This window comes from Dermacentor albipictus, chromosome 2 (genome assembly GCF_038994185.2).
Source record: "Dermacentor albipictus isolate Rhodes 1998 colony chromosome 2, USDA_Dalb.pri_finalv2, whole genome shotgun sequence".
NCBI classification, from domain to species: domain Eukaryota; kingdom Metazoa; phylum Arthropoda; class Arachnida; order Ixodida; family Ixodidae; genus Dermacentor; species Dermacentor albipictus.
The window spans coordinates 123,744,922-123,762,180 of NC_091822.1; the positions used below are offsets into that span (position 1 = coordinate 123,744,922).

Below are 17,259 nucleotides of genomic sequence, written 5' to 3' on the forward strand. Positions count from 1 at the left end.
ACCACAGCCACTGCATCTTTCAAGAAAAGCGAGCCCCCAGCAACGTTCGCGCTGATTAGAATCGAAGTGAGCCGCTGCAGGCATATTCTCTATCATGTTCGCGCACATCTCCACCTATACAGCATTCACTACTTTGTGCATAGCCGAAACAGCGTCAAAGTAGAAGTGCGTGTATACATACGGACATGGCAGAAAACGCTTCTAAACGTTTGCAGAACATCGACGTCCCGTACGACGCCTTAACTCATGCTATCAATTTTCTTTATTAGTGGTCTGCATAGCGGTATAATCAAAGCAGTCCTTGAAAGATCCTTCACGTCGCCTCGCTCGACGGGCGCTCCGCTTTCAAAAGTATGATTTCAGTGATGCACCGCTCTGGCCTTAAACATACGGACGCGGATGCCTTGCCTCGCTCCCCAGTGTCAGGCCAGTCCAATCGCCAGAAAATAGAAATATGCGAGTCCTCACTCACCGCCACGGACATGCTTTCGGAGCAGCAGAAGGATCAATGCATTGTTGCTATGCTGGCTTTTCTGTCACACCCATCAGCACCTTCTCCTGGCCGTGCATTCCGTCGCCAAGCACATCACTTCGCCGTTCGTGACGGGCTCCTATACCACCGTATACTACGTCTCGGACGGGCGCAAATGGTTACTCGTAGCTCCTCAGCATCTGCGTTCGGACAAATGTGCAGCGTTTCACAATGACCCGCAATGCCCACATGCAGGAGTACTAAAAACATACGCGCGCCTGCGAATTCCTTATTACTGGCGCAGGATGTACCGATTCGTCCGTCAATATGTCCGCTCCTGCCTCACTTGCCAACGCCGCAAAAATATCCATCATTCCTCAGCTAGCTCCACTGCAAGCATTGCCTTGCCCAGGACGCGCCTTCCACGGCGTTAGGTTTGGTCTTTACGGGCACCTTCCGAGTACTGCAGACGGCAACCGCTGGGTAATTGTGGCGATAGACCATCCTCACGCGCTACGCGGAAACTTCGCCTCTGCCCAACGCATCTGCGCGTTATGTTGCGAGGTTCCTTCTGCGTAGCATCATCCTTCGACATGGAATCCCCAGAGAATTGCTGAGCGACAAAGGCCGTGTCTTTCTCGCGTTATAGAAGCCCTACTCAAGGAATGCCACATAATACACCGTACCACAACTGCGTACCACCTGAAACTAATGGGATTGCTGAGCGCTTTAGCCTCACTCTTGGCGGAATTTTATCCATGTATGTCGCATCTGACTAGACCAATTGGGACCGCGTTCTGCCCTTCGTGACGTACGCTTATATTACCGCCACACAGACCACTACGCTATTTTCCCCGTTCTTCCTTCTTTACGGACGCAAGCCTTCCTGCACGATGGATACCATCCTGCCGTATCAGCCTGACTCAGCGGAGGTTACTACCCTGTCCGAAACGGCTGCACATTCGGGAGAGTGTCGAAAGCTCGTCCGCGCATTTACTTCGGAAGATCAGCAGCGACAGAATCACCTTCGGGGCAGTCCGGCCCGCCTCTCCTGCATTTTATGCCCCTGACTCACTAGTCTGGCTTTGGGTTTTCACTACGATCCCACAAACTTCGTATTTCGCGTGCGATGCTCTACCAATTGAGCTACAGCGGCGCAGTTTCCCCATCCACTTTCTTGGGGTTCTATGTTTCCTAGTAGAACCCTGGGAGTGTTAGCCAGCGCCACCACTCACAAACCTTGGCGGCGGATGTGGAACATCCTTTCTGCCGCAGGCGTCACGGGAGCGTATCTTTTTGGGTGAACGCAACCGGCCAATAAACCAATTTTTATTAAGGCCAATTTTTATTAGTAAAAAAATTGGCCAATAAGGCCAATTTTTGTTAGTCATATCATACGAAGTCAACAAGCACTGACATGCGAAGGTTGCGGGATCGTTCCCCACCTACGGCAAGTTGTTTTTTCATCCGCTTTCACTTCCATTAATTTATCGTTTCTTTATTTCGTTTATGAAGCACAAGTAACTTCCCCTGTGTTGTCCTTGGTGTCAGTGTTTGTTGGCTTCGTATGATATGACTAATAAAAATCGGGCCCCTCGGTTAATCCCCTTCTTCTCGTTTATTACATAACGAGGGTCTCGAATCCGGCAACATTGATGCCTTCAGGTAGCATGTGTGGGTTTATTGGCCGGTTACTTTCACTTAAAAAGATCACGTTCTCGTGACGCCATGCGGCAGAAAGGATGTTCTACATCCGCCGCCAAGGTCTGTGAGTGGTGGCGCTGGCTAACACTCACAGGGTTCTACTAGGAAACATAAAAACCCAAGAAAATGGGCGGGGAAACGGCGCCGCGGTAACTCAATTGGTAGAGCATCGCACGCGAAATGCGAAGGTTGTGAGATCGTTCCCCACCTGCGGCAAGTTGTTCTTTCATCTACTTTCATTTCCATTAATTTAGCGTTTCTTTATTTCATTTATTAAGCACAAGTAATTTCGTCTGTGTTGTCCTTGGTGTCAGTGTTTGCTGGCTTCGTATAACAATACAACAGTATTACGTATTGCAAGAACACCTTAGCTTATTGCTCTTTCTTGGAACTAATTTAAGATTCTTGGGAACCTACAATATACAAATGAATAAAAGTCGACAGCAGCCTTGGTATATGCACGCCCTGATAATAACGGCAATGAAAGCATAAACAAGGCAGCTTATTTTGAAATACTAACGATCGACATTTGCATAAGCAAAAATGCGGCCGCTTGTATAAACTATGCTGATTAAGCGACAAGGTAGAATGTAACTTTATTTAGGGTACAAAACAGTTTGTGCACAGTGTTGGTGAAAAAAGCAGTTGAAGCTGTACTAAATTGGATATCGGTAAAGTACGCGCTAGGCAATGGCAGGATGCTTTAGCTATAGGTAAGAGATGAACAGAAGCTCTAGAACATGAAGTTTCTGACACCAATGCGCTCTCACTACACCACAGTTCACTTTAATTTTGACACGCAGTGAAAGCTGCTTGCGGTAGAAAAATAATGTCACATCGAAATATCCCAGTCTACTTCTGCGATCCGATGCTCACGCTTTCGTTACCTTTTTGTTAACCGATGGTTTTGAGGTTGATTTTGTGCCATGACCGGGTTTGACCCGCAGGTGTGTTCTCAAACTTAAATTCGTGAAATATTCTGAAACACAGTCAAGTTTCAGCTCTCGCACAGCAAGCCCGATAAAAGAAACAATGCGCATGAAGGACCAAGCTTCATGGCCAAAAAGTAGACAGCTGATGCTTTGGAGAATCCATTCACAGAACTCTCTGTTGATAAACATCGTAACACTGCTATTCAAGCTACAGTGAGGGACATAATTCACTTCCCATTGGTACAGTCAAGTTGGGATTTCCGATAAGACGAACAAAGTTCCCTTTAGGCACACAAATTTTCTAATCACATAACGAATTGCTGGTCATAACCCCTTCATTATTATTCCACAGACTCAATCACACATGTTCAAGTCGAAACAACTGCATTCGTGAACTTCGTTTCAGTGACTACGAAGAATATGTTGCGTCAATTCAGCATAACTCACAATACGGCGAGAGCAAGAACGAGAAGTGCGGAATATTTTTTTGTAGAACTGTTCTTGTTACCGCAATGGTGAGCGTATACCACAGGTGTGTCAACCCGAAATTCACAAGTTATGACGTTCTCGCGCGTGACACGAACGAAAAAGTCAATAATTCGCGAATGCATGTCCCGAGTACATAAAGCGGTACATAAAGCCAAGAAACGGGAGCGAGCACACCTGCTGGCATAGATTTCCCGTCAACACTCAATGCTGTTCAACACAACTGAAAAAAAATCACACTTTCGCCATAAGGCGAAGCAATAAATACGATAACAACGCGTTGTAATATTGTTACGGGGATGCTTGTTACGGAAGGATGAAAGAAGAGAGAGGAAGTGTTGTTTGTGGTCATCCATCTTTACTACTCTGACTCATCTTGTATATATACTGTAAATATGGTTTTTCCATACTCCCAACATCCCCGTAACAATATTACACGAAATGTAATACTCGTAGTTTTAGTGGCAGTATGAATTGCAGCAAACGTGAGCCGACGAAGAAAACACGCGCGGTGTGGAGACACACGAACAGAGCAAGCTCGATGACCGCGAGCAGCATCGGTTACAACTACAGGGTCTTGTCGGCGTTGCCGCCTTGCGTCGACCTCGCTTTCCCGTAGTTGCGGCATGCTCACGGCGGGCACAACGTGTGCGTCCGCTTCGCGCGTCTGAAATCGCAGGGTCTCGTCGACGTGCCGGGTCACGTCGAAGTGTATGGGGAACCAGCGCTGGAGTTTCGACGAACATGCAGCGCCGCCCTCTTGGACGCGGCCGGAAGTTTTCAGTAATACAAACAAATAGAAATGGCAGCAAACGTCAACGACACCGCGGTGCGTGAAAGTGAAACCGTAGGTGAAACGCGGAAAAAGAAACTTCGAGGCCGGCGGTATTGCTGTGTTTTTAAGTGCCACAACCAAGAAGGCTATGATAGCAGCGTGTCTTTTTACACATTCCCTTCAAAGCCGTACGAGTTAGAGCGGCGGCAACGTTGGATACAAGCTGTTCGACGTGCTGGGTGAGTGTGTTGAATTTTAAAGCGTGACACTTAAACAGGTGGGACTACGCTTGAACTTATATGCTTAATTTGTTCGACAGGCCTGACGGCAAGCCATGGCAGCCGAATGCGAACACCAGAATATGCAGCCGGCACTTCTTCGGCAGTGCAAATAGTAATTGCATGCACCATCCCGCCTACGTGCCAACAATTTTTCCTTCAGCATACCGCTGCACGGTTCCATGCGACCCTTCGGCACCAACAGAGCGTTACCACCGGTGAGGTTTTTTAAAGCAAAACTACGTGTCATCGTTGTGGGTTGTGTTAAATTAGGCATCGAGCGATCGCGCCTCGAGAAAGCCGCACCGTCAACTTGTTGCCGAGAGGAGCGGAACTTGCACGACGCGCGCGTAAGGGCCCGTCAGGCGGTTGGAAATTTGCGCTGTGTTCGGCTACTGTGCCAGTGAGCAGGTGTTTGACAACCATAAAGGCCAAACTGTTCGTTTTATGCCACTCGTCATCCACCGTTCAAGGCCGGCTGATCCCGTTGATAACGCGGACGATCGGACGTCGCCCTGGCCACGAACGATCGCGGCCGCCTTCATTATTTCTTTTGCTATTTCTGCATTGCAGTAGAAACGATGCAAACTGTTGATTTATAGTAAAAGCCTCCATGTACGCTTCGACATCTCAATACACCACCGCTGCTTGGTACGTTCGCATACCCCAGTCGCTTAATTGTACGCAGCCGACGGTTTTGTTTCCGGGCTATCGCGACACCTAACTCCATTTTATAGTTTATTGGTTTCAACGATACAAAGACTGTAGCGGCTGACGAGCTGTTAGTTAGCTTTCAAAGTCCAAGAGTCGCCTTTCGACTAATCTTAAATGTCTTCTTCATCAACCTATCACATTAATGTCGCGTTGATGCAGTGGGGGATGTCTTTAAAAACCGTACATACAAGTGCACCGATTCTATGTTTTTTTTTTCTTACCAGATGGGTAGAGCGAGCTCGAGCACGTGCGAAATCACCTACGAATTGCCAGGAGCCATCACAACAAAGTGAAAGGAGGGCAAGTGGAAAACAATGTTGCATTTTGGTTCAGAAATCATAGAAAAATTAATTTTTTTCCGTTTACACAGGACAAGGACACTCACAGTTTGGTTGGAGGCTCCAATCAGCAGCAGTTAATTGACTTTTTCCATTTATACAGGACAATGACATTCACAGTTTGGCTGGAGGCTTGTATCAGCAGCAGTCATGCCTTGAACCGCCAAATGGACACAGTAGCCTGGAGCTGGTACGTCACCGTTCGCTGGAGCTCGATTCATATTCTCTCTCATTTGCGACTTTCAGGTTGAATGCAATCTTGAAGAGGAGCACATTGAGGCATTAGACCTTACAGTGCAAAAGGTGTGCCAGAAAGAAGAATCAGCCACACCATGCTTCATAACACCAGCAGGAAATTTGCCATGCCTATCGCACCGTGCTGCAGGACCAGACTCTAGGGTTTGATTTTTGGGGGGATTCGACACAGTTTCCTTAACACCCGGTGCAGTGAGAGATCTCTGTGGCGTTTCAGACAATGTTTTCTCGCTCCTGTTAAGTCTCCTGCCTCACACGAGAGATAAGGGTACTGATGTCAGCCTTCCGAACAAACTTTTAATATTTCTATTCAAAATGAAGCACGGAGTGCCTTTTAGTGCAATTGCAGTAATTTTTGGCATTCATGAAACAACAGCAGCACGAACGTTTCATGCAGTTCTGGGCACGCTTGCGGGTGCTACAAGAAAGTGGATATATAAGCCACATATGCAAGTGATACGGGATACACGTCCAGAGTGTTTTAAGGTCAACTATCCTGACTGCACACTCATTGTCGATTGCACTGAAGTGCGCACAGAAACACCATCAGAGGTGAGGCAACAACATTTCCTCTACTCCACGTACAAAAGTGGCTTTACATTGAAATTTTTAGTTGCGATTGCCCCCTCTGGCCTCATTGTATTCAAGTCCAAATCCTATGGTGGGCGTTGCTCAGACACACAAATCGTGCTGGAATCAGGATTCCTTGAAATAATTGGTCAGCATGATGTTATTCTTGCTGATAAGGGTTTTCCTGGAATACTAGCAGGTGTAGCAGGTAAAAGTGCCGTACTGATTATGCCACCATTCTCAACTGGCAACCAGCCTTTCTCACCTGCAGAACTGCAAGAAACATACAATGTTGCTCAAGTGCGCGTGCATGTAGAGAGAGCGATACAGCGCATAAAAACTCATGGAACTTTGGAGCACCGTATTCCTGTCAGTTTGATTCCTGCCATGAGTGAAATTTTTCATATGTGCTGCATTTTGGCAAATCTGCAAAGCCCAATAATTCAAAGCAACACAAAGTAAGGTGCTTTATTTTCACTGTGATACACAAGCACAGAGTATCAAACATATTTTTGGCATAAGCACTGCTACCACCTTTTACAAAATTGTAATATTTAAAGGCCAACTTCCCCACAGAGATTTTGAAAAATATTCCGGTCATGTATGTTTTTCATCATTTTTGGCAATAATAAAAAGCGGACCAATCCATTCGTGTAAACATGTGTAGACTTATGTGCCTAGCTTGCAAACACAATACTGCTGTTTTGCAGGCAAGCACCATACAGAAATAAATTACTATGCTTTATTTTTAGAACATTAAGCGCAGTATGACACTGAAGAAACTGCTCATAGCAGTGATATTTTAGCCAGCTAACATAGTAGAGCCCAGGTCACCAGGAAAGCTAGCAGCTTTATCTGCGACTCTGAAATTATAAACTTGGATGAGAAATTGTAAAGCAAGGGGACAGCACTAGGCTGAACAAATTTGCAAACATATCTAAGAAGCTATGGTGTGGCTCTCAACCACCATACAAACACACACAAAAACATGGGAGACATCAATTAAAATTAAAGGAGACGTGATCAGGTCGACAGTGCCTCAAGGCTACATTCACTACAGGCATCAAAAATGGCTTAAACACTGCAACTGTGAACTAGCCTCAACTGTGCAACAGCAGAGGCTCTCAATAAGGAAATACAGTGCAAGCTTACAAATACAACTGAAAGAATCACTGCAACTCCTTCAGTGACAGAATGGACATGTAAAAGCCATGGCAGACGTTCGGGATCTTTTTGATGCAGTCTTTCATGTTGCAGTTATAAAGCGACAATAAGCAAAGAAATTGGTGGTAATAAAGCATTGCTGTTCACTTGCAAGTTCCTGAAAGCCAGGCAATTTCAGAGGAAGATTTCAGACTAAAACCAGCTTTTGCCATCAGGTAGCTCAACAGTGTTTAACACTCTAGCAACTTCCTTAAAGGGCCAACAAGTGCAAAAAATGTGTCATGAAATGGTGCAAAGGAAAAGACGATGATTTATATTGATAGAAACAAGGATGCTGTACATATTTTAAGTAGCTATTATAATTTTAAATTGGCACAGAAATCGAAAAACACTTTGTCACTCACTGGAAGTGAAACCTTGATACTAACATACTGTAGGTAATTGAGCTGTTAATAAGTGCAGCATAATTTACAAATCAGCCTTTATATTACACAGACCTAGGGTCTGTATCCAAGCTAGCTGGTACAGTGGAAGGTCGAGACAGTAACACGTTTTGGTAAGGCATGTATGGCAATCACAATGTATTTTGTCATTCTTTCCGCTGTCTGTTTCTTATTTGTGCTTTACCTGCCTGAAAACCACAGGCACTTTAATCTGTGAGTACTACAAGGTAAAAAAGGCATGCATAATGGTACACATAGATGTTTTTGTACACACGCGAATTTGCATGCAAGTAACCCAAGTTCTGTGGTCCCCCCTATGAGATACAATATGACATCAACTATGCCACAAGTGGGCCAACTCTGCACACTGTAATCAGTAAATCTGCACACTGTAAGTCAGGAAAAACACATAATAGGAAGTATACTGCATTTCAGTACTAATAAAAAGACCAGTAACCGCGTACCCTAGTAGAAGGTCACGTGGCAGAGCTCTTATGCAGCTTCATGTGTGTGCCATGTGGTGCGCGAAAGGTCATTTTTCGCGACTTTTAGTGATAGGTTAAAAAAGTAAATTTCCAAATTTAATGAGAGAAACATGGCTTGCTTTAGCCACTATGATAGGGAATCATTCCATAAGCAGGGTTATCTGATTTCATGTGCTGAGCAGCTGTATGTACCTTTAAGAGCAAACTTACTTCCTGCAAGCAGGAATCTGGTCTAACGCAGGAGCTGCTTAATGTAGTATGAATAATAAAACGCCTCCAACCGAGGAATGTTTCGAGCAAGGAAGTCTTCATCTCTGTCAACAACTATAGTAATATCTTGCTTGCTTGTATAAACAAAAAAGAAACATTCTGTAGTGTTAGTGACATACATGGCCACCTGAACCTGTGAATAATATGGGTGGCTGCGAGGCAACTGAAGCATTCCATCATGATATGTCACATAGCTAACGTAGCTTTCGCACAGAGCATGATCTATGATTATGTCATCTTTACGACTGTAGGGGCACTTGATTTCAAGCAAAACGACACCACTGGTTGTTTGGAAAAGGCCATCGGGACTTGCACAAAGCCATGGCTGACAGGGGTGAATCACAACGCCAACCTGCAAAGCATATTTTGTAAAGTTAGCAAATAATATGTACAACATGCACGAACACCATATTCAATTAGTTTTGTCCAACAGTCATGCTTTCAAATATCAGTAGCAACCACCGTGTGTGCAGCAGTGGCTGTGACAGTTTCAGTATGTGTGAGCCAGCCTCAGTGTACAAGCACTTCGATGAAAATGCATTACGCTGATCTATAAATGTGCTAAGGGGAAAAATGATCGGTTTTACTTTTATTCCAGTAATGCATAGTGGAGAGGGGGATAGAGAGACAAGGGCAACACTGCCAAGCTCTACTAATTACCCACTCTTGCAGTGTATATTCTTTCAGCTTGCTGAGTAACGTGCCCTTGTGGATGAAATTCAAACTTGCCCTTATCCATTATGAACTCGCTTAGCAGTTCCTATAAAAGCACTACAAAAAACAACTTGATGTCTGTATTAGTAAACTGATAGATTAGTTAGTTGTACAATATTAAAATGCATTATGTGACAACGTAGTTACCACCAGAACAGCAATTGGCCTCCCTGGTGCAGTATTCGGCCACAACCTCCCTGATGATATCTACAATTGATAGACCTCAGTCCCCAACAGCTGCGGAGCTACTGACCAAGGAGGCGGTCAGACCTGTATGGCAGCAGAGGGTGCTAAGAATCTCTGGGTCCGAACAGGCCGCCAATGGAAACTGACCCTGTCAACCTTTAACAGCCGAACTCTGTCGAGTGAGGCTAGCTTAGCAAAACTCTTTGAGGAACTATCAGACGTTATTTGGGATATTATTGGCCTTAGCAAAATTAGAAGAACTGTTGAGGCTTATACATTGCTAAATACCGGCCATGTCCTCTGCTATAAAGGTCTCCATGATAAGAAGCAATACGGGGTAGGATTCCTAATCCACAAGGACATAGCGGGCAACACTGACGAATTCTACAGCATTAACGAGAGGGTAGCACACTTGACATAAAAATTGTAACAGTGCCAACACATGCATCCACAATGGACGAGACACAAGCGCTTATTACTTAGTGGATGCATGCATTGGCGCTGTTACAATTTTTACGTCAAGTATGCACCAACTCATCTAGAAAGAAGTTTTAATGAAGAGGGTAGCAGTAGTCGTAGCAGTAGAGGTATAGATTAAAGGCAGCACAAGGCTACACTCCAGCATCCAGCGACGACGATGAGGAGGTAGATCAGTTTTATGAAGATGTTGAATTAGCGATGAGAAAAGTGCAGATTCGGTATACAGTAGTAATGGGTGACTTCAATGCAAAACTGGGGGAAAAGCAGGCAGGTGAGCAGGCAATTGGCGACTACGGCGTCGATTCTAGAAACGCTAGAGGAGAGATGCTGGTAGACTTCGCCGAAAGCAATAAGCTGAGAATAATGAACACCTTTTTCAGGAAACGTAGCAACATAAAGTGGACCTGGAAAAGCCCTAATGGTGAAACAAGAAATGAAATTGATTTCATACTTTCTGCCGATCCCAGCATACTGCAGAATGTAGATGTGATAGGTAGGGTAAAGTGCAATAATCATAGGTTAGTGAGGGCTAGGATTCACCTCAGTTTGAACAGAAAAAGAGTACAATCGCTCAAGAAAAAAACAGGTCAACTTAGAGGCAGGAAGGGTAAAAGCAGACAAATTTAGGCTGGTACTTGCAAACAAATATGCTGCCTTAGAACAGAGATGATGATGATGACATAGAGGCAATGAATGAAACCGTAACGAAGCTGGCGTCAGAGGCAGGAATTGTAGTGGGAGGCAAGGCACCAAGGTAACCAATAGGCAAGTTCTCCCAAGTAACAAAAGACCGAATAAAGAAACGACAAAGAATGAAAGTGTCCAACTCAAAAGATCAGATAGAATTCGTGGAACTGTCAAAACTGATCAACAAAACGAAAATAAGTGATATTTGAAATTATAACGTGAGAAAGAGTGAAGAAGCCGTAAAAAATGGACGCAGCCTGAAATCAGTGACAAAGAAACTTGGCATAGCACAGACCAAGATGTATGCACTGAAAGATAAGCAGGGTAATATCAGCAATCTTGAAGGTATAATAATAGCAGCGTAAGAATTCTGAACTGACCTGTACAGTACCCAAAAGCCTCGGGAGTACTCTATTCGAAACAATACTGAACAGTATACAGAAACTCCTCCTATATCTAGAGATGAGGTCAGAAGGGCCTTGCAAGACATGAAATGGGGAAAAGTGGCAGGAGATGAAATAACAGTCTATTTAATCAAAGATGGAGGAGACATAATGCTTGGAAAAATGGCGGCTCTCAATATGAAGTGTCTATCGACTGCAAGGGGCCCAGAAAACTGGAAGGACCGTAAAAGAGAGTGTAAGAGTGGGGTTTAACGTTAATACGTAGAAGACAACGATAATGATGAATAGCTGGACAGCGTTATTACAATTGCTAGTGGTTGCAGTGGTGCTGGACGTTTCTGCGCAGGCGCGAGTATGAGCAGGTGCGAGAGAAAATCTGGGGGCCTTTGCTTCTTGAATATGTGAGTCTGCCTAGGCACTACGGAGGAGGTTTCTTAGCGTGTGTTGTATGCGTTTGTCCCCTAGGCATGCCGGCATTAAGAAGTGCGGTCCAGTTTGTTTACGCTCCGCTGCTGGCTGCTGGCACGGTGAGGCAGTGGACACGGACGCCCCATTTGGTGATCGCTGTGTCTGAAGGGGAAAGGTTCTGACTGGTGTTGTATAAGTCATGGTGTTTTTTCGTCGGGACGATAGATTGCATTTTTTACAAGCACTGCTCCAGGAGGGCGCATGTAACTGGCAAACGGAGGCCCCAGGAGAGCACCTGAGGTTACAATAAAGCAGGAGGCGCAGGTCTCCAGGGCACCCAAGGGGTAGCGGGGGGATCAAAGCTGGAAGCACGGTGGCCCATGGATAACTCGGCGAGCCCCAACCCACAAACCAGTCTGGGTTCCAGCTTTGATGTCCTCGTTGCCGCTTTGGTGTCCTGGAGGTGCAGCCAATAATGCGAAATAATGGCACGTTGTTTCAATTAGTACAAAAGACGATTGAATAAATAATTACATCCAGCCACCAATTTGCGACACTAAGTCCAGCACTACCACACCCCGCAGCTTCTGCCGGCATGCCTAGGGACAAACATAGAACACGCGCTAAGAAACTCCCCCGCAGTGCCTAGGCAGAGTCGCATTTTCAAGGAGCAAAAGTCCCCACATTTCCTCTCTTGCAACCGCTCTTACTCGCACATGCGCGCAAACATCCGTCATCTGCGCAAGTGCCACGCCCCGCTATACCTACGAGCAATTGTAGATACGCAGCCGAGCAAGGGAACAAGAGTTCAGGTTCGCCAGTCAGCCTCTACAGTCTCTGAAGGAGTACGTTTACCTAGGTCAACTAATCACAGGGAACCCTAACCATGAGAAGGAAATACACAGAATAAAAATGGGTTGGATCGCATACAGCAGACATCATGAGCTCCTGACAGGGAACCCTAACCATGAGAAGGAAATACACAGAATAAAAATGGGTTGGATCGCATACAGCAGACATCATGAGCTCCTGACTGGGAGCTTACTGTTATCACTGAAAAGAAAAGTATACAATCAGCACATTTTACCGGTGCTGACATATGGGGCAGAGACATGGAGACTGACAAAGAAGCTTGAGAACAAGTTAAGCACCGCGCAAAGAGCGATGCAATGAAGAATGCTAGGCATAACTTTAAGAGACAGAAAGAGATTGGTTTAGGTCAGAGAGGAGATAGGTATAGACAATATTCTAATAGACATTAAGAGAAAAAAATGGCGCTGGGCAGGTCATGTAATGCGCAGATTAGATAACCGTTGGACCATTAGGGTGACAGGATAGGTCCCAAGAGAAGGGAAGCGCAGTAGAGGACGGCAGAAGACTAGGTGGTGCGACGAAATTTGGAAATTTGCGGGTGCTAGTTGGAATCTGTTGGCGCAGGACAGAGGTAATTGGAGATCGCAGGGAGAGGCTTTCGGCCTGCTGTGGACATAAAGTAGGCTGATGATGATGATGAACGTAGTTACAAACCTGGGTTACTTTGGCACCAATTTTTTTCTCGAATGTTGCCCTTGCTGTTGGTTCCATAGCAGTACCTTCAGAAAAGTAGAAAAAAAATGCAGATGCTATGTGCACGAGTTCAATGTAGCAATACTTAGAGAGCCTCATGCTCATTAATGATATCATGGATTTTGCTCTGAAATCCTTCCATAAATCACTTGTCAGTAGCAGTGTTGAACATTTTTAGTGTGCTAAGCAGTTATGAGTGTATCCCTTTTAAATCATGGCCCCTGGTAACATCAAACTTGGAAGTGTCAGAAGTGAAAAGGAAGAAAAGGTTCATGAATTTTCGTTGCCTCGAACAAAGAACCTCATGACTGCCAAGCAGGTCAACACAGCTAGTTGGGCGAGTTGAGAATTGCAATCGTGCATGTTCATGTGCTTACCAGACATTACAGAAGAGATGACGAGACACGGGTAACACGCCAGCTGTGCGCATCTCATTCTTTCTTTTGTCGTCTATTGAGCACATCTACACACTAGCAAAACTCTGAAACAAGTGCCCTACCAGTACACCACAGCTACTTTTCATTCCAGGTGAAATACAATTATACAGACAGGACTGAAGGAATACTACATGGTACACAAGCATTGGCTTACAACTCAACATTTGATGAAAACCCAGTGGAGTACAGTGCACGCACAAGGCCAGCCATAATCACTCTTGCGAACATGGTAATCAAACATTACATGCAAAGCCAGCGTCAGATATACAAGAAAAATAATTAGCAAAAACTGTGTATTGCGCATGCCCAAGGGCCATATCTGCTTCTCAAGACTTTATTTTTCTGTCAGTGAAACGATGGCATGCTAGCACGGACATCCAAGCCCCAACCCAAGCATTGCTGCCACTTCAACCTCTAGTTGCTTCTTTTCCTTAGCACACCGAGTAATGAACATTTCTTTTAATTCACTACAGCAGCCACATGCCTTGTGGTGCACTGGCAAATCGGCCCCACCAGCAGAGAAATGTGACATTGCATGCCTCCTTAGCTGCTATTCAGGACAATGACCGACCTGGCTAATGAATGTCACCATGATGTTCTATGTATGACTGTATCTTGGTGTATATATATTGTTGTTTGTGTACTGCACTATCATCAATTGTTGCTTTCATGCTGCCAGTATGCACCACGGAAAATAAAACAATTTCTTGAAGCCTACGTCTCCCTGTGTGAATACAACAGACACCAATATGTTGGTTGCCTAGATGCTTACAGGCTCACAGGGTGTATGTATAGGCACATGGCATTCAAGTTCAAATGCCTGCACAAGAATCTACGGCTGTCATAATCCTTGCTGTATGTTCCCTTGTTAAAATGTGCATTTCTAGAGGAACTGTTCCTCACTCATGCACTTAACGGAATACAGAGCTACAAATTTTACTGTCGCTGATAACCTGATCCACGCTGCAGTAGTATTCAAGCAAAGACCAATCTTTAGCAGTGCATATGTAAACATTTGTTCAGTTGCATGATTGAGGTGTTCCTAAGTGATGTAAAGCGGTATATTACAGTGGATTACAGTGCTTAGTGCCATCACTGGCTCAGGGCTGCTGCTTTAAACCAAAATTTATTAATTTCTATTACATGTCAAGTCCATCAAGTCATTTATAAAAAAAAATTGGGTGCCTACCATACATCAGCGCCGGAACAAGTGGTGTTTTGGAGTTCTGCAGCTGCTCGGCCAGGGACTCGAAGGCCTTTTGCCTAGTCAGGATGCGGTGTGCGATGGAGCTTGATATCCTTACCGACCTTTCTTTGTGCCAACTGCAACACAAAAAGGATCAGTTAAATTTCATGGCCAGTAATAAAACGTAGAGCACATTCTGAAAGCATGCATCCATGCATGCACCAAGAAAGAGTATAGTGCACTACATGTTCTCATGCAGCAGAAAAGGTAAGAAAAGGAAAACATGCGAAATTTCAGAAATGTGCAGTGCTTTGTTACAAACCGGGGGCATTTTCCCTGCATTATAGTTTCAGCAGCTGTCACGGTTGCCTGGGAGCCTGTACATGCCACTTTTGTGGCAATAAATTGCTGCTCAATTGCAGTGAGTGAGGCACACTGTCCTGCTGTATAGTGAGGTAGACTACATTCCCAGATCAACACCTCTTCTACAGATAATACGTCAGCATGGAGTGCTGCCTTTGAAATAAGGTCTTCTAGGACGTCTTGCACGTCTCGTTCAATTCGCCCTTGCTCCTCACTTATCAAAGCTGAATTCATTACACAGTTTATGTCGGGGAAATGGTGCAGAACATAGGATGGCGGTTCTTCTTTTGGGCACTTGCCACCAACATACAGGGGCTTGTACTCTGCAAGAGATAACAGCTGTGAACTACATGTTTAATAAACTAAAAGCACAGAAATTGCAGTGGCGACAGCTGCAGATGCAAAAGTATGATCAGTATTTAGTGCAACAATATAAAACATGATTGTGATTGAGTACAGACATAGCCAAACTTGTGCTAGGCATACACACATACCGACTCCATGCTCAGAAAATGCAGGCTAATTAGATATGGCACTGTTGCATTGTCAATGCAGTGGCGTCCCTACGCAAGCGACAGGACCAGCAGCTTAGTGCTGCTGACCCCCCCCTTTCCTGCATACCCACACACATACACAAGATTCCACATGCACATAGCTTCCTTCCACATATGCTTAACATCAGCATGCCCAAAACCAGCTAGACACCACTTTGACCACGTTAATGTCGACTTGTCAAACAGGCATGTAAATAAGAAAATGAAATCGTGTTTCGAAAAGGCTTTCAATTTCCGCTGTACCGAGAACCAGTAGTTCTCCACGCCACATTTTTGCAAGACAAAATGTACAGTGTACCTCCAAAAAGCTCTTCGATGGACTCCCTTCGAGAAGTGTCCGGCTTAGAGGACGGCCGACCCCACCCTTGAGGGCGATCAGTCGAAGACGGCGCGTCGGCCTCGTTGACGAACAGGACGACGGCAGCTACATGTTTGCAACCGCCACCAAGGCCGGCCTTGCACGTGCACTGCGCACCCAGTATTCGCCGCTGCGATGACAGCCGCCAACGCAAAAATATATTTAGTCAAACAACTGAAAACGTGATTCTTACCGCGCACGGACGTAGCGAAATTTGCGTTAGGCATACACGAGATAAGCAGCGCTCGAAATTGTTTAGTTTGTGAGGCTTCGCTACGCCGCGTAAAACTTAAAATTAATAAGCATATGAAGTCCGTAAACGCTGGTCAAACTACGCAAGACACCAATCTTCGCGGTCATGGTGAAATAAGAAAAAGCTTAACGAATATGCGCGCTTACCTGAATGTTGACGTCGTACGTAGCTTGACGCACTTGCGAGTGGCATTTCGCCACCACTTGTGAATCGCCATCAAAGCGTTCCAGGGTCTCCTCGACGTCGTAAGCGTACTTCGCAGCGCACAACTTTCGGCCCTTCTCAAGCGCACTAGCACGGAAATATTCGTCGATCCCGGCCACTTTTCTAAAACCGTAGCGCAGCACTACGGGTGCCATGCTGCAGCCGCGGAGGTGGCGTCGCAGTTTTTGAAACCTGTGAAAATGTTGGAACGCACCACGACACAACAACAGAAACAAGCGACAAAAACGTGCTCGCGGTGAGGCCCACAACACTCAAGTCGCCGCGGCGGGCAGCGGATATGACAGCATTGCTCGCACAGTGTGTGTTACTGAAAAATGCATTTCCGTCACTACAGACGGCGCTATCCCGTTATTTTTGGAGCGCCATCTGTCGAGAGCTGGTTCTCCATTGGCGTATAGGAAGCCTCCGCTTCCAGCAGCGCCACGTCCGGGCGCCCCATGGCGTTGAGTGGACGCGTGCACCGCAGACGCGGCAGTATATTGTTTCTGCATGTGAACTAACGGAGTGGTCCTCTGCGCGAGTGCTGGCCCGCCTTGCTTCATTCCGATGAGC

At 45.5% G+C, this 17,259-nt stretch overlaps 1 protein-coding gene and 2 long non-coding RNA genes across 3 annotated transcripts in view; 1 reads left to right on the forward strand and 2 right to left on the reverse strand.

The window, feature by feature from the left end:
- Nucleotides 1-17,259, reverse strand: part of LOC139056083 (uncharacterized) — a 108,829-nt gene that overhangs the window by 21,504 nt on the left and 70,066 nt on the right. Inside the window, exon 2 of the long non-coding RNA XR_011512145.1 lies at nucleotides 473-672. This is a non-coding gene — a long non-coding RNA (uncharacterized lncRNA). The remainder of the gene's footprint in view (nucleotides 1-472; nucleotides 673-17,259) is intronic.
- On the forward strand, nucleotides 4,830-6,986 carry LOC139046752 (uncharacterized). Its single transcript, XM_070534704.1, has 4 exons — nucleotides 4,830-4,865; nucleotides 5,803-5,889; nucleotides 5,946-6,002; nucleotides 6,114-6,986. Exons 1-4 carry the CDS (start codon nucleotides 4,830-4,832, stop codon nucleotides 6,984-6,986), a joined length of 1,053 nt encoding a protein of 350 aa, XP_070390805.1.
- Nucleotides 9,037-16,360, reverse strand: LOC135910741 (uncharacterized). The gene is made up of 4 exons (XR_010567125.2): nucleotides 16,170-16,360; nucleotides 14,958-15,091; nucleotides 13,293-13,357; nucleotides 9,037-9,238 (listed from the first exon to the last, which is right to left on the reverse strand). It is a non-coding gene; the product is annotated as an uncharacterized lncRNA (long non-coding RNA).